This window comes from Phlebotomus papatasi, chromosome 3 (genome assembly GCF_024763615.1).
Source record: "Phlebotomus papatasi isolate M1 chromosome 3, Ppap_2.1, whole genome shotgun sequence".
NCBI lineage: Eukaryota > Metazoa > Arthropoda > Insecta > Diptera > Psychodidae > Phlebotomus > Phlebotomus papatasi.
In genome coordinates, this window is record NC_077224.1 from 41,417,389 (window position 1) to 41,444,906 (window position 27,518).

The window sequence follows — 27,518 nt, forward strand, 5'->3', positions numbered from 1 at the left end:
ACTGAACAAACTGTTTATCGTCTTTGCTTCTTCTAAAATTAGTCTTAATACGTTTAAAAATTAATTGATGTGTAGAGATAAATTTGATTATCATCTTGGACGCCATGCTTATAATTTTGGACAGTTTGCTTGTAATTTTGGACAGCTTATCCACCTTAATAGGATTTTAAGAACTTATCTTAGCAAGTCCCTAGGAAGATTAGTTACGATTAGTTCGGAAGAACTAATCGTAAATCCGACTCATATAAGTTACAAAAAGCTTCATAAAGCTCTTTGCAATGGCCATTGAATGTTCATTGAGGTTTAATATTATCTTATTCACGATTTATCTACGAAAATTTCTCATATGACATTGTCATACTGTTACAGAATTCCCCTTCTGGTTATGTAAGGCAACAGTAGAAGGTCACAAGAAACCCAGAAACTTCATATCATTCATTAAAGTGAATTGACTTCGGCATTCCAATACCCCGCGGATTCGGATTCGGGCATTCCTTGGCCTTAAGGGACCCTTTTCAGGCTTTCTCACTACATCTCGTTCGTAAACGGTATTCAAATTTGGGGTGCTGCTTCGGATTCTAATATTCAGATCTTTCAAAGGTTTGAAAATAGGATGTTGAGAAACATTCTTAATGCTCCTTGGTACGTACCTGGTACCATTATAAGGGGTGATTTAAACATGCCCACAGTCAAAGAAGAAATACAGCGTTCCACTCGTAGACATCGTGAAAGGCTTTTGGCTCACCCTAATGTTCTTGTCCGTAAACTTTTATATGTTCAACCTAAACGTAGGCTAAAAAGAAATAGGATCCTGGATCTTGCTAACTATTTTTTTGTTTCTTTTTACTCTTTTATTTATGAAAGGCAAGCTACTGGGCTTGTACTTTCTCGAGTCAATGTTTTCTATTCAAATATATTCAAACTAATTACTTATTGTATTCCATTGTACAGATTGTAATAAAGTGTGTCAAAAAAAATATCGAGGAAGGATTGTTAGTATTATTTTACCACAGCTAAATAATACTGAAGTATACGAAGTTCTGTCATATTTCTCGAAAAGCGACTGCTCAGACTGCTTACTCTGAAGTTTCAACAAAGCAATCTGAATTCATTTCGAAGCATATTTTTGAAATATTTCGATAGAATACATTATTCATCAAATAAGGATGTGTACCACGGACCAGAATGTTAAGAGACATGGTCCATATTGAGCTGAAATTATGAGCCCCAAAACACTATTTGGTAGTTTTCGTATGCCAATTGATACATTATAGTGATCAATTTAACTATTTCCGTGTATTTACACTTTTGCTATTTACGTGAATTAATATTGTTGCGGATTTGACCGGAGACCACGACGGCAGGGAGAAAAAACAAAGGCCAGAGAGTTAAACTCAACAACACTTTATTTACTTCACTGACACAAAGTAATGCGGATGAATCTCGTGCAGCTTAAAAAGCGCACAGAGGAGGGAATTCGCGCTCTAGAGTGGAGAGATAATTGCGCAAGCAGGATAGCTGCAGCAATTCTCTCGCTTACTCAAGCGCGGATGATAAACCCAAACTCAACTCAAACTTCGATTATGCACGGCACTCATCCCCTAAAGAGAGCCGTGCAGCATCCCCTAGGCAGGGTATGCCTCAAAGCAGGTTCGCAACAATATATAGGTTTAAATGCAAGGATGAAGTGTGTCGCGCAGATTGGAAGGAGAAGGGACTTAATCAAGTGTTCCACGGATCGGAAGGGGGTGAGCGACGGGTCGGCAGACGTTTTTGATGAGGATTCACCTGTTTTCTTGGCATCCAAATCACTCGACAAGGCTTCATTGAAGCTTTTTCGTCACTCTTGCACTGTGTAGTACTATATATTCACACAAAAAAACTTTTAAAATTATTAAATTCATTGAAACTCTCATTGGTAAAGTGTTCCTCCACAACAAAAACATCCAATAATGGCCGTGAAGATGCCAGCTGAGCGCGCTGAATGCAATTTTCTACGAAAACAAGTGTGTCTATCCTAGGGACAGATGGAACAAAAAGTACTTGTTCACAAAAAATAATTTATTTTCAATATTTCTCGTCGAGACAAATAAAAAAGTGCATTTATAAAAATTCAAGTCCATTTCAATTCAGCTGCTGAAAAACATAAATACAGCTGAATTCTGCTTGCTAATCCTAAATCGAAATTCGCGAGGCAGTGCCATTTCCATATATTTCATTAGCACTTGTTATTCGAGAAATGCTGCCCAGTTAGTATATTTTACTTGATTCAGCAAAAATATGCTGAAAACGCTGCTCTTTTCACCTAGTACTCGCTGGGGGGTACACTGATAGAAATCCGAAAAGGTTTCCTGGAAATGTTAATTTTACCCTGCATTTGATCCGAAATAGGTGTAAATATTATGCTTTTTAGGTGTATTGCGGGTTATAGTTACCGTTTTTCATGTTAATTTTACACTTAAAATGTGTAAAATTAACATTAAGAACTGTTGATATATTTTTACACCTAAAAAGTGTTAAAGTTACGAGGAAAAAAAGTTAATCGCACCCCTTTTTTTCTCAGTGTAGTGATGTTCATGTTCTCTTTTTCAGACTTACATCGATTTATTTTTAATGGGTTACCATGGATTTTTATCCAGTGATTTTTTGATGGATGATTCCAATATTTCTCCTTTACATGGAGATAATTTTTATTGGGATTAAAAACCGGAAAGAACACATTTTTCTGCAGAAAATTGGAGCGAAGAGCGAGCGTCACCCGGCTAGAGGATTTTTTTTTTCGTAAATACTTAAGGAAATCGCCTTTAATACCACGTAAGTTTTAGAAAATCCAATTCTCTAATTACCTGTAATACAAATTTAATGCGGAAATAACAAAAGATTTATTTAAATCTCACGTAATTTTGCGCAATTATCCAATTCTGGGAAAAAGCGTGAACATGACGCCACCATTGCAAAGACCAGCACCCGATTTCTCCGGAACTGCTGTCATCAACGGGGAACTACGAGAGATATCTCTTGGGGACTTCCGGGGACGCTATTTGGTGCTCCTCTTCTATCCATTGGACTTTACTTTCGTATGTCCCACAGAGATAATTGCATTTTCTGATCGCCTGGGAGAATTCACTGATGTGGGCTGTGAGGTCGTGGCTGTTTCAACGGATTCTCACTTCTCTCATTTGGCGTGGACTCAAGTGCCGCGCCGTGAGGGTGGCCTTGGAAAGGTAGATCTGCCCCTGCTGGCAGACAAATCCATGAGAATTTCAAAGAATTATGGAGTACTCGATGCTGATACTGGGATTGCCTTCCGGGGATTGTTCATCATTGATGGTCATCAACGTCTTCGCCAGATCACCGTGAACGATCTACCTGTGGGGCGCTCTGTAGATGAGACTCTGCGCTTGGTGAAGGCATTCCAGTACACAGATGTTCACGGAGAAGTCTGTCCAGCAAATTGGCAACCTGGCAACAAGACCATCAATCCCGACACTGTAAAGTCCAAAAAGTTCTTCGAGGCTTCCTTCAATTGAACAACTCCATCTCCCATCCGAATCCCAATGAGAGAACCACCCAAAGAAATCAACAGATAAAACCACCAAAACCGATGAGTATTAATTTGTTAACAGCTCTCTTGCCGAAGTTACTGAAATAAAATACCATGAATCTCTTTAAAACTTTATTCCTTAATCATCGTCTAATCTCTGGCGGGCATTTTTCCTATTCATTGGCTGAATCTTGCGTTTCTTGAAGAAACCAGGAATACTCGATGATGTTGCATCATCCAATTTTGTAACTTTCTCTTTGAATGTCCTCACTGGCTCTGGAATTGGCTGCTCCACCACTGGCGGGATGTACGCAGGTGTTACTTTCGGCAGCTGTAGATCCACATGCTTCTCCTCTCTGAATAAGAAATAATTGCTGTTAAGTGTAAAGCCGCAGATCAAAAAAGTAAACAACTAAGCCTGTTTTAGCTTATAGAAATCGTGATTCTTTCGTTAACTCTTTCGTCTCCTTTGGGACACTGGGTACCCATGGAAACAACAATTTTTTTAGACTATCTAGAATCGATAAAAATCCCATTCTTGTGGATGATTACAAACTATAAGGATGTACAAATCTAGGATATTTTTTGCAGGATCCCAATTAACTCCTGAGCTGAGATATTCTTGGTCAAAAATCGTGAATTTTCGATTTTCTGCTTCCTTGCAAATCTTGTGACTTTTTTTTGATATTTCTAGACCCGAATAAGGAGAAACCTCTCTTGGTCAATAAGTATGATAACTAACAATTACAGATTACATAAATTCGAAAAACATTTTTTTCTTAAATTTTCAAAAAACTTGTTCAAACTTTACGGGTACTCTCGTCACCAAAAATCTAGAGGTCAAATGTAAGGTTATCCCGCCAATGCCCGCCATTTGCTTTTTGACACCAACCTTGTAAGAAAATTCCAAGCGAGAGCGAAATTTTTGCCAATATCAGGGAAGTTTTTCCTATTCTTCCAGATTTTGGTGAATTCTGATTGTCCAGGAAGCGTTTTTTGGCTCTTGAGAAAGCTTAATGTGTCTGCAATGACATCGTCTTGAGAGAAATGTGTGTTAAAGTGTTATTATGTGAAATATTTTGAGGAATCTGTTGGCAAGCAGGAGCTGGGTGTCCTTTTTAGCACTTCCTGGACATCCCACAAGATACTGGTCAATAATTCTTCTTGTTTTAGTGATCAACATTGTAAAGGAGTCATTTGACATGCAAAAATAATTCACAAAATTGATATTATTGGCTTTTGGAAAATTGAAGTTTGTCCAAGTTTGTATCCTTTGCGTTCTTTAGGGGACGAGAGTTCCCATGAGTTTTCCAATTTCCCAGAGGCGGAGAAAATTCTTTCTCTACAAAAGTATCATATTTGACCACTAAGACTTACAATAAAGTGAGTTTTACTGAAATTCGTTCGCTGGATATGTTGTGGTCCGGAAAGAGTTAAAAAAAATGCATTTCATTTCCCAACTCAAATGAACATCAGTAAACATTTAGAAAACTCTTAAAAGAATTTCAATTTTGGCGTATTTTTGAAATGATCTCAAGGAGATTCCGGTTACAAAGCGTCCCAGATTTCCGAACGAGCTAAATGTTGTAGGGGAACGCTTTCCGGTTTCGTACACACTTTAGCTTCGAACACTTGATCTTTATCTGATCTAGTGACAATTTATAGAGCTAGTCGAATGGTGTCTACACACTAGAAGCAATTTTCGTCACAAAATTGCCTTTTTTTTTTTTTAAATTCTGACCTTTCTGCCTACAAGGATAGGGAAATTTTCTTTAAAAAGGCATTTTTTTTTAAATTGCTCCTATAGTGTGTAGAGGCCTTAACTCTTTTACGTTATTAGAGTCATATATAACCCGGGGAAAAAGTTTTTTTTTTACTATGTACATTAATTGAAATCTATCTGTTTGTGCACGACATCATAATAGAAGGATGTAAGATTCTTGGCTAATTTTCTCAAGATTCCAGATATTCAGGAAAAGAAAATATTTGAGATCAAAAGTCACTTTATGTGTGAAAAGTTTATGAAAGTGTTTTCGTGTCAACAATGCAGTTGGGACAGTTGGGACATTGTTTTTCTTTGTGAAATGCAGGTGGGACATCTTGCTCCTGGACATTTCATCTTATATCTGATGAATTATAACATATTTTGCAATATTTTATTTAGAGTATTCTGCAAGCGTGCAATATTGTGCAATTGTATTGTGTGTGAAAAAATATGTATACAAGTTTATTTTTGCCAAATACCACTCAAAAGTTTTCACTCAATGGAAATTTTTTTTCCTCTCAGAACTATTATACTTGATCATAAAGAATGAGGAAAAACTCAATTTTACATGAATTCACTTGCTGAATAAAAGTGTGACGCGAAAGAGTTAAGTCACATATTTCTTGAAAAAAAAAATCAGATTCATAAAAGAAATACAGGGAGTTCCGGCTTGAGTGAAAACGAACTGAAAGAATTTGATATGAATTGCAGTCTATTGGAAGCTCATTTATAAAATAATTTTTGAAATGCCCCTAAATGTATGCAAATATTTTACTTTGGCCCTGAAAATAGGCTGAAAAACTGGCGCCGAAAATGTCTTGCATACATCACGGCGTTTCCATAACAATCCCAAAGAGATATCATGCAGACGTGCAAATTTACTGTGCCACTGTGGAGTTAATTCGCGGGCTTTTTTTTCAGTCCCGTAAAAATTCTTTCAAGGCGGAACTCTAATATGCGAAAAATATGAAATGTTCGAAGTTTGAGTTTGTGCAAAGGCTGAAGCTGAAAGCCCTCTCCTCTACTACAAAAACTAATAGTTTTGCAGTTATATAGCCGTCCAAAGGTAATGATTAAAGATCTTTTGTTCACGAGATCGAGCCTTGCAAAGTTTTCAGAATTACGATATAAAAGTTTATTGATTCATAGACCCCCTATAAGTTTTACCAAATTATACAAAATACAATTCATATTTGAATTGCTGAGAGAGCTGCGAGTAAAAACAGTCTATCGTAAGTATTTTCTTATTTAGAATAGCTGACTTTTGCTCTGACCGTGTCATTTGCAATAAAAATTATTTATCGATTTATGAACGATAAATAAGTACCGCTTGATAAGCGATTAGAACTAGGTCAGGCATTTTAGGGATTTCAATGCCTTTCCAATGAACCCAAACTTGTTAAATATTTTAAGGAAAATGTGCTCCGAAATTTTTTTGATCTTTGATTTTGAAAAACTGTGATTATATCTCTGGTACACCTTTTAGATCAGTTGTTTTTTTATATGGAGCTGTTTGAATAATAATAATAATAACAATAATGGCACAAAGTTCCATAGAGGAACTAGGTCTTCCCACAAGGGGAGTTCAGGACATCCATTATTATTTTTCCTTATACAGGGATGGAATTGTCAGTCCCATGCCCCGTGGAAGCTCACTGGATGCAATCCGAACCCCTTTAACGCCAGAAAAATTCCTGGTGACCTAAAGGGGATTCGAACACGGGACACTTGCATCATAGAGCGAGTGCTCTACCACTTGATCCATTGAGTGACCATTGAGCTGTTTGAAGCCAACTCATAAATTCCTTCCAAACTCAGCTTACACTTCGAGCTATGAAAAACTTTTTAGATTGAAATATAGAATATTTATCCCTTTTTATAAGGCACAGAGTCCTGTATACAAGGCATACCTCAATTGTAACATATATCTTGTAACGCGTCACGAGTGCAGAAAAATTTCCATACGAATCTGTATGTGAATGTGAGAAAGTGGCTTCAACTTTGAAAGCCACTTGCCAGGGGAAAATTTCATAAAGTCACATCTATCTCTTTCTCAAAGGTTCTGGATATGTCTATCATATTCTTTCGCACTCTTCTTCTTCTTCTTCTTCTTTTGAACATCATACCAAATTAATTTTAATTCATTCAAAATTTGATTCCGAAAGAGTGTGATAGATATATTGAAATCTTTTGAGGAAGAAAAGGACAAGAATTTTGATTTCTTGAAATTTTTTCAGATCTAAAAGATGCGCTGAACGCATTAGGAATGATTTAAAAGTATTTCAGTTCACGAATGAAGGCTTCCAGTGTCTCTTATGGTAAAGCTATACTAAACTAACTTTCAAGTGTCCAAAAACTTGTAGATAATTCTAAAACCTTACCAAAATGGGAAAATTTGTACAAATGGTTAAGTAAGAATTTCTTAAAAAGAATAATTCTCCAATAATGTGTCTCTGGTACTCTGATCTCCGGTATCTGAGTCTCCGCAGTATGCATGTTTCCGATATCCGGGACAGCTAATAACCACACCGATAAATTTGGCAGATTTGTCAGTATTTTAACAAAAATATTATCAGTAATAATGAAAATTTAGAAATTTTTATTTATAGTAATGAAATGGTTTTGTCAAAGAGAAAATTAATAAGTTACTGTAAGAAGAGAAAGACTGGAAACTTAAAAACGGGCATGAGGAATCTACTAGTGGTGGTGGCTCAACAAGATTACTCTTCTTAAGGGTGCGTTGACTTGTGTGTTTTATATCGGATAAAAAGTTTCTCGAAGTTCCTTGCCCATCCGGATCTCTTTTATGGATTTTTATACAGTATTTTGTTAGTCAAGACTATGGTTTTTGTTTCTTTGGCATTGTACATTTTCTAGAAATCGATAAATATAAAAATTTATGGAATTTTGAGAAACAAAAGAAGTATCCGAAATTGGAAACTGTCCGATATTTGACACAATTTCCTTATTATTATAATTATTTAAGTATTTTATTTAACCACTTATTTAACTGGTTGCAATTCAAATTTATTAAAATCTGTCAACTTCCGCGAAAGACAAAAAAAAATTAAAAAAAAATGTATAGAAAAAAAGAACCAGAAAACTTGTCATCTTTCATTTCCGCTTCAATAATTCTGATTATAAATGAATCACATCATTATACTAACATTTAATGATTATTAAAAATTATTTTCAAGAACACAGCCAAATGCAATATCTGCCAATCCCAATAAATTACAACAAAACTCACGTTTTCGCAACTGTTTCCCATTTTCCATATGGGCCAGCACCGGGTGAAACATAAGTATCCACTGCCTGGTACTCTTCCTGCTTCTCCCATTTGCCCTTGATGCTCTCATCAGCATCGGCTGTCTGCACCCGACGCTGCTTCAGACGTTCTCGTTTGTTTTTGGCAACAAACTCATCGGCCATGTCTCGATGCATTTGGATCTCTTTGGCCGCCTCCAGCTCTTGCTTTTTCAGTGCCTCTTCGTTGATTTTATTGTACTCAGCCAAGGTCAGATAACCCTCCTTGGGTGCCTCCCAGACGGACTCTGAAACCCAAATCATTAATTAAAATTGATTCGATTCCACCATAATACACCACGTGGAACATTCTGCTGAAATTTGAACGTTATCAAACATTTGAAACATGTTTCATTCATGTTTCGTGAAACACGGCTAAATAAATTAACCCATTCGCATCTGTGCCATCGATCCCACCTATCGTATATTTAATCACAAATTAGATTATTTTTGATAATTTATTTCTGTGCAATTAATGTCCAAATTTCTGTCAGGAATGGATTTTTAGTTACTTCAGTCCTTCAATTATTTGGCAAAAATAGCCCGACATAGATGGAAATACTTTTTGTTGTTCATTTTCCACTACACGGAAAATCCTGCAAAGTTTTGGCTCGGAATGGCAGTCGAAAAATGTGATATCCCGTCGAAATTGTTAAAATCATCCTTTATCCTCTTTCCTGATTTAAATTCTTCTTGCCAATCTTGTTTTCTTGGATAGTCACTCTATCTAAATCAATGGAATTTGTAATGAATGAATTTAAAGAATTTAAATTCAGTGACAGTAAAGACGTATGTTTGACAGCAGCTCCCCGCACCCTCATAGTAGAAAAAAATATTCTTTTCAAAAAATCGTCTATTAATCTGTAAGGAATTAATGCCAAAATATGAACATACTATCCCCAGTATTTCCAGTACATTGACAGAATAGATTAAGTAGTGCCAATCCTTAAAATAAAACGGCTAGTTAAGGATGGTATATCTCACCTTCAATTGAAGATATTTGAATAAATGATAGTTGAAAACTCTTCCCATGGTCATTTATATCAAAAATTGAACATTCTGCAATGCCATTTTTGACCATTTCAAGGACCAAGACCCCACATAAGCGACTCTCTGATAGTTTGTCATAGTTTCAATAGTCTCAAGAACCTTAAATTGTAGTAGAATAATTTATAGGATTGTTAAGGTTTTTATTCAACCAAGTTTAGAAGTCCGGAAAATCAGTAAAAACTGCTGTAACGATGTGAATAAGTTATGCCTTGTCTACACAGAAAAAAAATATTTTGTAAAATTGTTCGTAAATTTGTCGGCTCCAAAGAAGTGTATTGTAAGTCTAAAATGTAAACTTTAGAGGAGATAGCTTTACAGTTTAACAGCTAAAATTTATTTCTATCAATTTTACTGCAATTAATATACTTTCAGCTTTTGAAACTATTGTATCATACTTACGCATTGAATATCTTCTGGTTAACGCTACTTTTAAGTTATTTACAGTAAAATTGTGGGCAAAAAACTAGATAATTGAGCACGCTGATTTTCAGTTTTTTTTCTTGTAACTTTTCCAGAAATATCTTAATCAACATAAAATTTTGTGGGGATGTAGATCTAAGGTTTCTGCATCCAATGATATTAATCTTTTATTACTACTGTAAGCAGACTGACAATAGTCTTCTTTAGAACCGCCGAAATGTTTGTGAATTTTTATTGGGGACTTACGAAACGCTCGTAAATCGTATAATCCACAAACAAATTCATAAAACTTGGTACATTTTTTAACAAACATTGTTCGTAATATGATCACTTACAAGTATTTTTTTTTGTTTTTATTACAAACATTTGTTCGTAAATATTAGTAAACACACAAAAAATTGTCGTAAAATTTTGTCATTTGTTCGTAAATATTCGTACAATATTCGCCAGTAACGAACAAATGACGAAATTTTACGAACATTTTTTGTGTGTTTACACGAACATTTATGAACAAACGTTTGTAAAAGTACAAAAAATGCTCGTCAAGTGATCATGTAAAAGTGATCATCTGAAAAAAGTACAAACTTTTACGAACTTGTTTGTGGTTTATATGATTTACGAGCATTTCGTAAGTCCCCAATAGAAATTCACAAACATTTACGAAGAATTTTACGATTTTTTTTGTGTAGATCGCATAAAGAAAAAAACTGACAAACTCGGACTTAAAAGTAGATCGTATAACCCACAAAAAAGTTCGTAAAAGTTTGAACTTTTTTCACAAACATTGTTCGTTAGATGATCACTTGACGAGCATTTTTTGTACTTTTACATTGTGTATATATTGTTTGTCTGGCAAAAAATTTACGAACAAGTGAGAAAATTTTACGAACATTTTTTGTGTGTTTACGAACATTTACGAACAAATGTTTGTGGAAAAAGTACAAACCTTTACGAACTTGTTTGTGGGTTATACGATTTACGAGCATTGCGTAAATCCCCAGTAGGAATTTATAAACATTTACGAACAATTTTACAAAATATTTTTTCTGTGTTTTTCATTTTTCATTGGAATAGCACCAATACTGATCTTTTCTTTCAATAAGCATTCTTTATCTCTCTGCGTCGAGCAGAGAGGTCGCTCAGGGAAGCGGGTTGTGCTTCTCGGCCAGGGGAGGGGTCTTTTATCTCCTCACCGCTCAATACCCTCAGTATTGAGTGGTTTAAAATCAAGTGTAAAATAAAATCAAGAAAAAAGTGAGAAAAATTCTAGTTTATATCAGGGATGTTGAAATTTACCGCCTCATCGGCGGTATGTGGCATCCTCATAGAAAAGGAGCTAACCCATTTAGAGACACTGAAAAAAGTTAAGTTAAAGCAAAAGAATAAGTTAACATTGAAAGAAAATGTAGGGCCCACATTTCGGCGAAGTCCCTCAGTGGCTTATCCAGGAAGACCAGCTGCAGCAAATTTAGTCATTTTTTTTCTTAAATACATTTACTTTTGTTTTAATTAATTTCTATAAGGCCAAAGATTCAAATATGTTTCGAAATTTGAAACAAATTTCTAGAATACTTCTAAAGAGTGATATCTTTGGAAACTTGAAATTATTCATTATTCAGTAGTTTAAATTCAAGAATTAATTGTTTTAAAAGATTTTGGGCAGTCGAGTATCTATTATAAGGTTTATAAGACATAAAAGTTGCGTTATATAGATTCTGTAAAGTGAAAGAAATGTAAACCAGAAATTCTTGTACAAAATAGCCAACAGGCTCAGTACAATAAATCAATTAATTCTTTCAATAAGTTTCATGGAATTTACGAAACCGGTCGTATGCTGTTACGATTTTTTTTAAAGAAATCTGTCTAATTTTGCTGTTAATTATGTTTCACAAATTTTTCTTAAATTTGGGTTTCGTGAAACAATTTTCAACGTTTCATGTAATTCACGAAATCTATATTGCATAATTTCACGCAACTTATTTGAGGTACCATTGATTTCACGCAATTTTTTGTGTTTCATAGATTCTTTTAACGATTTTTTTTGAGTTTCGCGAATACGCGAAACAGTATCCACGTTTCATAGGATTCATGAAACATTTTTCAAGGAATATAAGAAGGGGTTTCACGAAACTATTTCAAAATTCAGTGGATTTCCCGAAACCTCTAGGAAACAGAAAAATTTTGCAAAAACCTCTAGGTTTCTGCAAAATTTTCCTGAAAGTTTCTTGCATTTTATTAAATTCTGCAATTGTTTCGAATTTCTCTGTATGAATCACCCCTTTAAGTTGTGTAACTTCCTAAAAATCAATTTCCTCAATTTATTCAGTCAACAGGATGTGAAACATGTTTCAGTGATTGAAATAAAATTTGTACAAATATTCAACAAAATAAATATTAAATATAGCAAAGTGATTGATGAAATAATATGCTTATTCGAATATTTCAATTAATTCAAAGAAAGAATAAACATTACATCCCAAATGTCTGCCAATAAATATGTAATGAAAATAAATTATAGTGCGCTTCAAAATAAATTTCATTGAACTCCACATTCATATTCCATCAATTTTATTTGTAAATTGAGATGAGGCCAAAATCATTTTGAATCTTTTAGTCTTCTGCAGACATACTTAAAATTCCACAGACACAATATTTATATTTATATCATCGAGCTAAATATTTTAATTTATTTATTTTTTCCTTAAACCATCCCCCTCCCCCTTCCTACTCATACACTTAATGTGATAACTGAAAATATTGGATCTTTCACTGGTGGCTCGTCTTGTGTGAAATATTGCCTTTTGCAACTAAAATATCTCAATTCGCAAGTACGAATTCACGATGTCCCGAAGTAAACGTATAAATATGTTAAATTTTCTCGCTCCCAAAACACTTTTCGTGTGTATTGTGAGAGGAGGGAAATGAGATTTTGCATGAGAAAATAGCATGAGGGTCACCCTACTGCATGGAGATTTAAAGTTAAATTGCATAAATGATTTGGCACAGCAATCCGGATATATCAATAAATTTAATTAGAATATCATGATGTTTGAGTTCTCTGCACTCGTTTAATAGCATAAGACAGATGAGATGCAAAGGAGAGATGGTTGGAATGATATAAAAATAACGTGTACACACAAGATAGCGCGCGAGATGGCAACCTGCTGACCTGGTATTAAGGGCAATATGCCAAGAGAGTTTACTATTAATTTTATTGCTTATATAACGCCAATACTCCAATTTGACTCACACCACATCATCCACACTGTGCGCCTAGAGCCCTGCATACCCGACCCGACCCGACCCGACCCGCGGGTACCCGCATGATTTCTTGCGGGTCGGGCGGGTTTTATTTTATTTTCTGCGGGTCGGGCGGGTCACGGATATAACCCATCAAATTTTCGGGTATTACTTAAATATTTATCCGACCCGACTTCTAGAATTTTTTAAAAACATTTTTTAATGTTTTTTTATATATATTAAACTTTGGCGAAGTTTACAGAAACATAGAAAAAAGATATGATAATCAAAGAACAATTTATTATGATCGAAAGAGTATATGAACTTGAAACAGTAATAAAGTGGTCTGACGAAGATAAATAATAATTACACTAGATCCAGTCCAGGTATTACGCACCTGACGGGATTATGCTATTATGCTCATACAATTAAGCTTGTTTGCCTATATACCATTGGAAATCAATTTGTGAATTTATTTTTGATTTGAAACAGTTTATACTGATTTTTTAGGAAAGTTTCTTTTATTAAGCTAAAATTTTTGAATATTCTAACAATTTTTTTGAAGAACTCCGGACAAAAACCAAAAAATCTTTTCTATAAATACAGCTCTTTCAGATTTACTTAAACGCAATCACCTCTAGGTACATAATGCCATTTTCCTCGATTTTTTCGTGCGCAAAAACGTGCATATTCCCGGGATAAAGATTGCAAGATAATTGCTCAAATGCTTTTTTAAGTCTATCACGATTATCGGACTTCTACCCCAAGACTATGTTTTCTGATATTTAATAACGCGACAATATTATTTAAAAAAAATTTTCTCATAAAAATAAACTGCAATTTACTATTGGTCTAAAATATCTTCTTCTCAATTATTAGAAAAACTGATTATTATTTAATTAAAAATTTGATTCACTGACAAATATATGTAAGTAGATGAGCTATTGTATAGTACACTAATATCTATAGCAATCCACATTGACCAATACTCACATTTTTTATCAAATTCAATCATAAAGCGGTTAAAATTGAAATTAAAAAAAAAAAAAGAAAACTCACACAGCTCAATCATAAAACTACTGCGATTGCGCTTAAAATCACGCACAGCTTAATCATAAAACTGTAAATGTTCTTAAAATCACGCACAGCTCAATCATAAAACGGTAAATGCGCTTAAAATCACGCACATCTCGATCATAAAACGGTAAATGCGCTTAAAATCACGCACAGCTCGATCATAAAACGGTAAATGCGCTTAAAATCACGCACAGCTCAATCATAAAACGGCAAATGCGCTTAAAATCACGCACAGCTTAATCATAAAACGGTAAATGCGCTTAAAATCACGCACAGCTGAATCATAAAAAAGTTAAGAATGTACTTTTTTATGCGCATTCCTAAGCGTTTTATGTCTTAGGTGTGCGTGATTTTAAGCGCATTTACAATTTTATGATCGAGCTGTGCATGATTTTAAGCGTAATCTTAACCGTTTTATGATTAAGCTATGCGCTTTTATAAGCACAATCTTAACCGTTTTATGATTAAGGTATCCGAGTTTTTAGTCCGTTGTTTCTTGTCTTAAGTTTAATCACAACCGTTTTGTGCACTATCTGTAACAGCGCAATTTCAATCGCTTTGCATTTGCCTTGTATGTGTGCGAGTTTACTATAACAAATTTTAGAGCTGTGTATGCTGAAGTTTTGCGAGGGATGAACACTTAAGTGTCTAATGCGGCTAAGACCGTTTTACGCAATATCTCAATCGATTTACATTAATTGAGCGCGAGTTTTATCGACGCGTTATTGCAGAAATCGAATCATAATTTTAACAACATATATTGTTGTACTTTTATCACGACTTTTCTTGATCTTGAAGTACTTAGTAAAAACAGCATTAAATAGAAATTTCTCAAATTGGTATTTCCGAAAATAAAGAAATAACAATATTATTTTAACACAATATTCTACTTCAAAATGTTACGGTTTTATTGTGTTTAATTGGTTATAAATCGATTTAAAAAAAATGTGTAACAAAACAACAATTCTTAAGCATTAGTAATAGAGTTCCACTTTTGAATTCATTGGTTTAGTGAAAATGTAGTAAAAGCTGCCCTATCATGGAATCTAGCAGTCAATATTACTGATTAACACTTATTTCTTTTATTTTTTTTAATAAAACCTTGAACACCTTAAACTTGAACACTTTATTCAAGATCAAGTATATTTTGTCTCAAAAATAACAAAATTTCCTTTCAAATGAAACAAATATAGAAAAATCTTTACAAGCTTCCGAGATATGGGACTTTAATTTTTGTCATAAATCGCAATTAAGAAACGAATCTCGAGACGTCATACGGCATTCTTTATTTTGGGCTAAAATTCTTTTCGATATATTACTTTTCTTCGAAATAATATAAAATTCAAAAACACTTGAAAATATTAAGGTTAGGAGAAAATGCACATGCTTTGTAAGATCCAAAGCTTCATAAAGATTAAATTTTTCCTGTGATTGCGCTTGAATCGCTTACATCCTGCCGGAAAAAAAATGTTTTTAAACTTGTTTTTCAAGTAAGTTGCTTTACCAAGTAAATAGGGTATATGTAAGTTAAAATTATTCATCAATCTTACTGAATTTTGTTTAAGCTTGAAAAATAAAATATATTATTGAAAAAAAATTCGAGATGAAAAATTGCAAATTTACTGTTCTAAAATTATTGTAAGATGTTCGCTACAACTGTGATTAAAAAACAAACTTGGCGGATCAATCAAAAAGAAAACTAATCAATATATTATAAATATGCAAAAGTTTTTTTTTCCTGTATGATAAAAACACGAAATTTATGTTCAAAAAGTTATCACACTACGAAACTTGACATTAAATTATTAATAGTTCTAGAATTACTTATATTGATCACTTTAATTCAATTATACCCTAATTCAAATGGTGTGCGAGGATTTTGATTTTTCGGGTTAATATCGTTTGAGACGGGTAAATTTATATATTTCTTGCGAGTCGGGCCGGGTCGGGCAGCACTAAATTTCAACGGGTCGGGTCGGGTACGGATCAAATCCATTGCGGATGCGGGTTGAAAAAAAAACCCAAAAACCCGACCCGTGCAGGGCTCTATAACTGCGCCCATTTACTCACCATTTGTCTTCACATTCCAGTAGTATGTGTATCCTTCTGGAGTCTGAGCTTCACACCACAGCGTTGGATCCTTGGGCTCAATAACATCTGAATCCTTTTGTGCAGCTGCAGCTTTCTGAGCTTGAATAAATGCCAATTCTTGCGGATCAATTGGTGGCAAAAGTGGATCTACAGGTTTTCTCCTCTCAACAACAGCCGGCACTTCCTCTGCCCTTGACGTTGAAGCTCCAGCCCCATCAAGCTGTACCCCAGCCTCCCTCAGAGTCCTATTGATATTCTGTGATGTCATATCAGCATTACGACTGATATCCTGAGCATAAGCTGCCATTGCAGCTTCTTCCATCTTCTTCAACTCAATATCCATCTTCTTTCGATTTTTCTCATCTTTTGCCGCCTTCTTGCTAATTTCCGAGATTCTCTTCTCAACATTGGCTTTGTGTCGACGCCCATTCTCATGAAATTGGATACTCTTGTGAAATACAATGCAAAAATATGGAACAATTGATTACAAATATATATTCTTTTTCCTTCTGCAAATTTATGAGAAAAAAAAACAAACAAGCACTTTCAACACACTCACGGGCTTATTGTCCGCAATCCAGCATTTGCAGAAATCACAGAATTTCCTATCATTAGACTTCCAATAGTCAGCCCTAATACAATAAAAAAAAATATACATGAAGAATCTCAGCTTAAAATACTATTTAAATCATTGAAAAATTTATGCTATGAAAATTAATTTTCTCTCAAAATCTTGTAAATTTTCAAAAACGTACAGAGTGAAGCAATTTATAAAGGAGAGAAAATATGCAAACGACAAACACATTTGTATACAAAAATTTCCTGGCAGGGAGAGATGAGAAAAGTCTTGGTGTGTAAAACTGTATTCGAATCTAAAATTCAGCCATATGCGCCTTAACTACTTTATTTTCTATTATATTATACCAACTTCAGACCTAAGGCTTAAGCATATGGCTTAATTTAACTCCTATAATTCCTTATTAGGCCAGACTTTTTATGGAATATTTGAAATTTGAACATCTCTTTTTATAAGAAAGGGTAGATTGAGTGATTTTAGATGATTTATTATACTGGGCAATTTTTATCCGAATTGCTGGCGGGAATGGGTTTTTTGTAACTTTAGTTCTTCAATTACTTGGAAAAAATAGTCCGACAGAGATGAAATTACATTTTGTTATTGTTTTTTTTTTGCTTCCCGGAAAGTCATGCAACATTTTTGCTCAAAATGGCGGACGGAAAATACGACATCCCGTCGAATTTGTTAAAATTGACCTTTTTCCTCTTTCCTGATTTGAATTCTGATTGCTAATTTGTTTTCTTGGATAGTTACTCTATCTAAAGCAATAGAGTTTGTAATGAATTTTAAAGCACAGAATTTAAATTCAGTGATCGTTAAAACGTGTGTTCGACAGGGGCTCCCCGCGCCCCCATAATAGATAAAAAAAATTTCTTTTCAAAAAAAAAAACATCTAGGGTAAATGTCCTAATTCGAAACCATTTGCAGACACTTTAACTTTGACAGAAGATTCAACACATTAAGTACATATTTTTTTCTGAAGAGAATTACATGAATTTGCTCCTGGTCTCTTCTAGAATGTTGCTGTTTAGTGAAAATCCTTTAAATATAATTTGAAAACTGCTTAAATACAAGAAAAAGACACAAGTGCAAAATGCTTCTATTGGAAACAAATCGTCAGTTAAATCAGCATTTGTCGTAACTTCCTTTTGACAACTTTTCAGGAGACGAAATTTTCAGTTCAATATTATTTTTCTTAAAAATGAGCCCCGAATGCGATACTTTTGAGTCAAAATAATGAAAGTGGCACTAATAAACTGTAAGTTAACTCGAGATAATCTTTATAAAATTATTTAAAAGCTGCAATATTGAGAAATATGTTAGAAGAAACACAATAATATTTTATCGTAACTTCCATCATTTATAAAGCCGTAACTTCCAATGTATGAAGATTCTGGAAGTTACGACAATTTTCTAAAATGCATTATATCAATTTGAATTATTCTAGTGATAATAAGCGTCTTTATTTAACTAAATTAGTCAATAATACTGTTATCCCTGTACGTAAAAGCTTTTATTTCATAAGTTTTATTGAATAAATTTTGTGCGCCACGTCGCTTGTTTTGTTTTGAATTAATGACAGATGGGTAGGGATTTTTTCTCACTTTTTTCTCGCAAATATTGAATTAAAATGATTTCATGTTACACTATTCGCACTGTCTTTCGATATTTGGAAGGGTTTATAAACGTTTTATTGAGAAATATTGCAATTTTGCTGCAAATTACAAGCCACGCAAGTAAGCAAAAGAAGTTACGGCAAATGCTGATTATTTAAAATTTTGTATGGAAATTTGTCATAACTTCCCCAAAAATGGAAGTTACGATAAATTCTGATAAATTTTTGTTAATTAAAGGCACTTACGATAATTTTTGTTTAAAATAATTTTTATTGGGCTTACAAAAGTTTCTTTTTTACAAGTGCGTTTAATAAACAAAATTACGCTGATTCCAAATATGTATATATCTCAAAATCGCAAAAATGAAGTTACGATAAATGCTGATTTAACTGACGAAATTAATCCAAATGGAGACAAGGAAAAGTTTCTAATTGGAGACAAACAGTGTAAGTGAAAACGCGACGAAAGGCTTCCAAAACCTTGTTGAGTTGCTCTTGAGTGCAGGATTTGTTCTTATTCCTGGTCTTTTCTCCTTTCCCATCTAAAACGATAAGAAAATCTCTCCAAAAAAAAATCATATTTCCGGGGTTTCCTATTGAAGCATTTGCAGACACTTCAGAAAAACCCTTTTTGTTCACGAAATAGGTAATTATTTCATTTGAAAACTTCACGTGCCGTTAACAATAAAGATTAGCACTTAATTTAACTAAAATTAGCCAGAAATATGACATAAATGTTGAACAAAACGAATAAACAACAGTCACTTTATTCTGTTTTTCATTGGAAAACATGGTCGATCGATGAAAAATTCGATGGTGAAAAGGTACACTTTTAATTTTTCTCAGATATAACCGCTTTTACTCGACTACGTTATTTAAAATCAAAGATTTAAAAGAAAATTCTTACAAAATTCAATCATTTATTGATATCACTACAGTTCATCACATGGACGAAATGCCCGCTGTGGTCGAAAAACATGTTCCAAAACAAATAAATTGAATTATCTCCGCTACCGAGCAACAGTTAAGTTCAGGTTTTGGGACAACATTTTAGAGGAAATTTTGGTCTATATTAACAGCTTTATGTAATTTTATTTACATCCTAGATATTTTGATTTAAATAAAAAGTTTACAATTTTTCCGAAATTTGATTCCAAATTGCTGTATAATATCTCTCATCTTTACAGTAGACTCTCTCTCAATCGGGCATATGGGGCAAAATGTCATCCAAATTATTGAGAGTTTTGAGCATCAAAATCATTGTAAATTCCACAAAAAGCGCTCAAATATAAAGAATCACGATAAAACAAGAGGAACTACAGCGAATTTGAATAAATTTGCTTTAAAATCAAACGTGAAAATTGTCAACAAATTTTTGCACCCGATTGAAAAGAGCCGATTGAGTGAGAGTCTATTGTAGTTCCAAATCGAATTTGCATGCAATCTGGGTTTGCTTACGTTAAGAATCTCACTTACTGATCTAGGCTTATCACTAGCTTTCATCCTTAAGAAACCATGTTCAAAAAACATTTCGATATCGAATTTTCGAAGATCAAAGTAAAACCACTTTGAAGGAACTATTTCTCAAACGATTTGTTTAAATATGTATTTTTTTAAATCTTGAAATTTCCAACCTGGATGCTTCGAACTTAAATTGAACCAGTAAAGTATCCGTACGTGATATACTTTTCTGGATTTTTTTTTAAATTTATCCGTATATGCTTGTTTCTCATGGCGAAATATTTTCTAAAATTTGCTTTTATTAAGCAATTTTTTTTATTTCGGAATGTTTTTCTTTTATTTATGAATTAATTTAATCAGTAGTAAACCAGTATGAAAAAAACCATACGAAAGGTAATACAAAATGTCAAGCTATATTTCGTGAGTTCGAGCACTCTCCAGGTCCAAATCCAAAGCTCCTACTCTTTGCCGCTTTCTTAAACCTTTCTCTCCGGTGGAGCAGATTTTTCAGTCTTAACGGAGTCTGTTCTGAATCATCAAAAATTTCAGTGCTTTTTATCTATATTTTTTCATTACATCTTTGAAACTAAATCTTCAATCTATAACTCGTTTTGAATAGTACCTAATACCTTTGCAATTCAGATTTTTTTAATGATTTTCTCGAAATTGTGCAACATTTTTTAAAGGTTATTATTAATATAATCAACAAGAGTATTTAAATCCTTTGGATATTCTGTAAATTTACAAAGAAATTGCATAATGAAGTTTCAGTGATAGTTAATCATTTAATTTTGATTAGAGGTCATATTCACTTGGCAAACAAATTGGAAAAACATCCTTTAACTCTATAAATGAACTTTTCTATGTCGGTATTTTTGTTAAAGAGGGATCTGCCCTAAATTCATTGCCAAGAATTCCAAACCAGAAAAAACTTTGTTCTAAATTCAAGTAACTTACACGAGCTTTGAAAAATTCTTGATTATCTAAATTAAATACTCTCTTATGGCTTTTAATATACCTTCTCGCCTTTCCCTCTGTCTCTTTTATATCACAAGATCAATCTGCGAAATTTTCACCATTTAAATTGCTCCACTCTATATATATTCAATAAACTGAACTCAAAAAGAAAAAAAAATAATACCAAGTATAAAGAAAAAAGAAATCATGCCATAAATAGTTGGAATGGTTGGAATGCATTGCAAATCGTGGGAACAAGCTCTAAATTTTAGTAACTAGAACCAGAATGGGATAGTGCAAGTCTTCACGGTAGTGTTTTGTCATCATCAACTCCAAGTGTTTCATCCACACTCTTTCACTGTATTTCTGTATTTGTCGGCACTTTAATCCCCTGGAAGTGGCGTCAGTGGCAAATAAATCCAGTGTATGACCCCTTTTTGGAGCCACAACAAGGGCAATTCCCTCTACAGCCAGAAAATAGTCAATGGCATCGACAAGTGATGCACGGGCATCGTCAAAAAAGACACAATCCGCCGAGAAGATGAAATCAAATTTGCCCTCATCACCCGGACAGAGTTCCCTAGAGCGCTCCCAGGGGATATTTGAGCACTTTACGCAACAATTTATTGTCGGATTGAGGCGCAGGGATCTCCGAACATTGTCCACAGACACAGAATTGCCATCTGTGAGGTGTACACCATAGGGATTGCCATATTTAGCTACCACAAGTCCTGCTAAGCAGGTCATTCCACCTCCCAATTCCAGAATCCACTTCCCATGAAAATCACGAAGATTCTCAAGCACATAGCATGAGAGAGCTTCTTCACTAGGCCACAAACAAATATTTCCCGTATTGTTAAATCCCATAAGATCAGTTGCTGTTATTTTTCTCTTCAATCGCTGAACATTGATAGTATATCCGTTGCTTAGGGTGATTCTGTGTTTGGATTTCATGAGAAAGTTGCCCAAAAATTGAATCATAAATCATCTTAATTAGTGATTTGTTTCATTCATGTTTCATGAAACTTATCAAAGCTTAGCGAATATTGTACCCCAAATAAAATCACAACTTTTAGGTGAGATTCTTATGCCACAACTATTGTAATTGACATGATAAACAAAAAAAAATATTCAGAGAGGATCTAGAATAAGGAGAAAACACGAAATAGAATAGATTCCCAAGACGTTAAATACTAAAACTGAATACGATCGTTTTTAAGAGAAAACGGTAAGAGATACCGACTTGTGGTTTTAGACAATGGTTAAATACAGTAGACTCTCACTCAATCGGCTCTTTTTCAATCGGGTGAAAAAATTTGTTGACAATTTTCACGTTTAATTATGGAGCTAATTCGCTCAAATTCGCTGTAGTTCTTCCTATTTTATCGTAATTCTTTATAATTGAGCGCTTTTTGTGGAATTTACAAAGGCTTTGATGCTCAATTCTATCGCTAAACCGGATGACATTTCGCCCCATATCCCCGATTGAGAGAGAGTCTACTGTATTGAATATGAGACAAAATGGTAATATCAAATCCGCTTCTAATACCTGATTTCTTCACTAAGAAAAAACCTAAAAAGTTAAAACAACTCTATGGCAGAGTTCAATTAACTCTACGAATATCGATGTAATTGTTACTCTTTTTCGTTGTATATTTTAGTAAATAGAGTTGAAACAACTTTTCGTGCGAGTTGAGCTAATTCGTCGGTTATCGATGTAATTATTACTCTTTTTCTATGTGAAATTTCATCTCGACTGAAGTATATGCTTAAGTGTTTTCGTTTTAAGAATATACTTCAGTTAAGAAGATTTTCGTGTGACAGAGTTCATATCGAACATCACTTAGAAATATGCCTAACAGTGTTTCATGAAGACATATGCGTGCATCAGGTATTATTATTTTACTCGAAACATAGGGAACTTTAGGTCAAGAAAATATTAATACAGTAGAGTCTCGCTATAGTCCATATTTGGTTTCAAATTTGACACTTGGGTCGCACTATAGTCCATGTAATTTTTTAAAATTATCAACGATTTTTAGTATTGAAATTGCTCGACGGCTTCCACTTTCTTTGCGATTGTGGTACTTGTCCTTGCTCTCTTCATTGTGGATCACAATTATCACAACTACTTAGCAAAGTTTGCCAAAAATATTAAAATAATTATGCATGTCGCATACTAAAAAACATAACCTAACTTAAAATCAGTGTTTTGAAATCAACGGTCGATAAATTGTGGACTATAGAGCGATGGCCTATAGCGAGACTCTACTGTAAAGAAAATTATAAAAATAAAAAAAACATAAAATTGCAAAACATATTCATTTTGGGATTTGAAAGAGTTATTTTAACTCTAAAAAAGATTTTTTTTAACTCTTGAAACAAGTCATTTTAACTCCTAAAGCGAGTTATTTTCAGTTTTAAAAAGAGTTATTTGTACTCTTTTGTCATGTAAATTTTAGGAAGAAAAAGTTAAAACAACTCTTCCGAATATTACACCTAAATAGAAGTAAAATCAACTCTAAAATATAGTTAATCGAAAATCACAACGAAAAAGAGTTAATTCAACATCCATTCGAGTAAGTTTTACTCGATTATTTTTTTGAGTGTTGGTATATCAGCTTCAGCAGATCGTAACTTTATCCCTATCTTAGCATTTATTCTAGACTGTACCCATTGCTTTTAGCCAGGGGCATGACATTTCCTATGTTTCCCATATGTTTCTAGCATGCCGATAAAACTTTTGAGTTTATTAGCTGTTTTCTGATATTGTAGAATGAATTAGCAAAAAATACTAATACAAAATAAAAGCCAATTTCATATAGAATAGGCAACCGAAAACCCTAAAATGGCAACTTACGTAGTTTTGGAGATATCTCGTGAAATGTTGACGAAAACAGGGAAAAATTTACACTAAAACTGGTCGCATTTTTCAAAGCTAATGTCACGCCCCTGGTCATATCCTTACAGAATGAATTCCCCTCCAGAGGTCATAAAAGAATAAATTTTGCGACTTCTTATAATTATTTAAAGACTTTATTTATTTTCAACCGTTCTAGTTGTCAGAATTTGATCATTTATGATGTAAATTAAAGGTCTTATAAAATATAAAATTCTTGGGAGCATTACAACTTCGAGCGACCACCGATAAGGGCGCTATAATCGAAAAATTGATTTTCTTAATTCCGAAATCGAATATTTCTAAATCTACGTTTCTAATTTCGACGAAATTTTAGTATGTTGTAGTTAAGGCTGAGACCTTTCTAACTGCAAGGTTTAGGCTTAGACCTTTCTGAGGCACTATAGCCTCTCGATGTTACTTGAGTCGACTTATAAAAAATAATTTATAAACAATAATAAATTGAATTAAATTAATAGGGAAATGAAAATGAAACTTCTTATGTGTACTGGTTAATCGTCAATACTTATAGAATTATGATTTGAAATTAAAATTGTTAGATTGGACAAGTTCAAGACCAATTTTCCCGCTAAAAAGAGGGTGGCACGAAGTTGCACAACTTTCGTTTACAATTTTTGCCAAATACAAGAAATTTTCCTCCTTATACAAAGATGCCTGGATTTTTTCTACCATGGGGATATATTCTAGAGATGTGTAGTTATGTTGGATAAAAATCTCATTCAAATATCTCAACTAATTTGGAAAATATGCAAGAAAAACATTAAAAAGTGGTCCAAAGTTGTATGATTTTACGGTATTAGATTTTCCACTATTTATTTGGGTCACATTTACCACTAAAAAAGGTTTTATAACATTTTGAGCACATCTGCGACAAATTCTGAATTTTAGGGGTTTAAAAAAAAAGATGACTTTTTTAAACAGAGCTATTTGAAGCCAACACATAAAATGATCTCGGACCCAGCTCACAGTGCTCTGAGAAAAAATGTATTTAAACAGAAATCTAGTATATTATCGCTCCACACAGTAGCCGATCTTATAATACGAAAGAACTTCTCACTTTTAGGATATTTCGTGTAACGGTTACGAGTACAAAAAATTTCTGTGAAGGTGACTTCAACTCCGTAGGCCAATTGCCAGGGGCTTGCTTGGATGCCTTTCTGCGTCTCAGAAACTTTTTCGTGCTTCTTTAATACGTTACCAAGTTTCTATAGATACGTTTTTAAATTTTCTTGATTACTCTTCAGTGTATTTTTAAATAAGGTACATTTGCCGGCGAAAAGTGTTAATACTAAATTAAATCTTGTTTTCACAATTTAATGCGGAGGTAATTCGTACAGCGTTTAGATCAGGAAAATTTCATGAAATCAAAATTCACATCCCTTTCTTTCTGAAACATTTTGAGTATGTCCCCTTTGTGAGTCTTTTGCATCTCAAATTAGTTTGAACTTGAATTTGGAGTAATATTTAAGGGAAGAAAGAGTACAAAAAAGTTGGATAGACTTATGCAAAAGATTGAGAAAAAGACGTGAATTTTGATTTCTTGAAATTTTCCTGATCTAAAAGGTATGCTGTTACAACCCAAACTTATATTTTTTTTAAAAAAAAAAACAAAAAAAAACGAAAGGAATTCTTTTTTAGCTCCAGCACACCTTTTAGATCGGTAGAAATTCATGAAAGCAAAATTTGCGTCCCTTTCTTTCTAAAAAAGATTTGCATAAGTCTATCCCACTCTTTCGGACTCAAAATTTGACTGAACTAAATTTATTTTCGTGTGATGTTCAAAAATGTTATAAAATCTTCTTGATGGACTGTAGGAGCCATAGCAACTATATTCTAAACAAAATTTCAACAAATTTCGAGTTCGGCCATAACAAGAATCTCACCCATCATAAGCTAATGAAGACTTTTCAGTATTTTATTCCCGATTGATAAAATGATTCCGCAAATTAATTTTTTCTCTTGCCCGCCAATTTAACCATTTAATTTTAGCTTTCTCATGAAATTCCAACACTACTCATTCCAGGCATCCTGATGATTTCGAGCAATCTGTTTGATGGTGACAAGATCGAAACCCCCAAAATGGGGCACTGAGGGAAGTCTGCACTTTAGGGCTTTGGCCAGAATCTTCCATCTCTTGCGTGCATTAAATTTCTTCTCTTCACACTCGTGTTCCGCCTGATCCAGCACTTTGAGAATTTCTTCAAAACTTCCCTGAACACTATCCGAATGTCTATCAAATGTATCACTACACCCTTCCATACTCCCGAAACCTGCACATCGAGTGTCCGGACACGAATGACTGACCCTCCCCGAAGCAAGTGCCTTCAGCTGGCGCCAAAACTTAACTGGCGGCATGTGGCCTGTATGACTCAAATTAGTGGGACACCTCGAGTGGGATTGGAATTGAACCAATTTTCTCAATTATGTAGCGACTGAGATTTGCTCTCAGAAAGCCAAAACAACACGCGCCAAGTAACCTTCTCTCTTACATTCTTCATAAACATTCCCCCTTCAGTCATTATTTCCATTATTCCCCATGATACTTACCCATCCCGTCGACCTAGTTTTTATTGTCTAATCTACACCTAATTATCACGGTACTCAATAAAAGAAGACTAGGATTAATTAAAAAAAATAGCAGTGATTGATAATGACTGATCCTCAGATACCTCAAGCACACAAATAAACACCAAACACTGATCTCCGATAAATTTTCTCAAAGAGGTGACAACACGGTGGCGATACTCACATAATTTTGATTACAAATAGCAGCAGATGGGAAATAAATAGAAATTCTTGGCGATTTTCACGGAAACCCGAAGGATTGTTTTGATTTTTTCCACTGACAAAACAAAAATAAACGTTAGTGTTGCCAACGCAGATTTGACTGTCACATTTTTAGACAATTTTATTACTACGTATACTACGTAATAAAATCCAAGTATAATATTTTCTCGAATACTACTTTCGACACAGTTACTTTTAAAACATTTTTCCTGTAATTTTGACCCGAACACGTCTGACCGGAATAATTGTTCTACAATATTAGATAAATAATATATACAAATAGGGAGAGTAGGTCTATTTCAGGCCTACCCTCCATATAAAACACTGTGTCGTTTTATTAGTAGAAGAGACTTTTTGGCAGCATTTTGTGCGACTGTCGTGTACGTGTGAATCACAAATATTTGTGGTGCGCGCAAAGAAGTTGCTTAATAAAACACTCTGTTTCCTCGATAAAGCCAAACTGAATGACCAAATGTGAGATTAAAATAACCGAGATCTTGGAAAGCGGGCAGAGAAGCACAACTGGTGGTGGTGGCCCGACAAGATTACTCTTGTTAAGGGTGTGTTGATGTACACGTAGCTCAGGATCGACTGACTGCTTGTGAGAGCGCACCATCGGAAGGCACATTAGCTCTCTGCCTAAAGTCTTATACTCATCGGAAGGCATGTTCACTAATAGGCTTTCTTAAAGATGCACACCCTTCACCT

General features: G+C 34.0%; 3 protein-coding genes across 8 annotated transcripts in view; 1 reads left to right on the top strand and 2 right to left on the bottom strand.

Moving 5' to 3' along the window:
* The window catches only part of LOC129805729 (peroxiredoxin 1-like), a 345,084-nt gene extending 341,410 nt beyond the window's left edge, over positions 1-3,674 (top strand). Inside the window, exons 2-3 of the mRNA XM_055853842.1 lie at positions 2,784-2,814; positions 2,933-3,674. Coding sequence (XP_055709817.1) covers positions 2,940-3,530 — 591 coding nt within the window. The 5' untranslated portion in view covers positions 2,784-2,814; positions 2,933-2,939 and the 3' untranslated portion in view covers positions 3,531-3,674. The remainder of the gene's footprint in view (positions 1-2,783; positions 2,815-2,932) is intronic.
* The window catches only part of LOC129805721 (39S ribosomal protein L4, mitochondrial), a 147,122-nt gene that overhangs the window by 16,124 nt on the left and 103,480 nt on the right, over positions 1-27,518 (bottom strand). The gene's annotated exons all lie outside the window — the stretch shown is intronic.
* Positions 3,664-26,910, bottom strand: LOC129805714 (calmodulin-lysine N-methyltransferase). Of its 6 annotated transcripts, none has more exons than XM_055853813.1 (5): positions 26,773-26,910; positions 17,053-17,125; positions 16,473-16,941; positions 8,560-8,863; positions 3,664-3,900 (listed from the first exon to the last, which is right to left on the bottom strand). In XM_055853813.1, coding segments are annotated over exons 1-5 (1,065 nt in total). In that variant the 5' UTR covers positions 26,775-26,910; the 3' UTR covers positions 3,664-3,683. The 6 variants fall into 6 exon arrangements, 5 of the variants coding, with proteins under 5 accessions (XP_055709788.1, XP_055709790.1, XP_055709787.1 ...); XM_055853815.1 differs by lacking the exon at positions 26,773-26,910 and adding an exon at positions 26,571-26,749; XM_055853812.1 differs by lacking the exon at positions 26,773-26,910 and adding an exon at positions 21,315-22,384.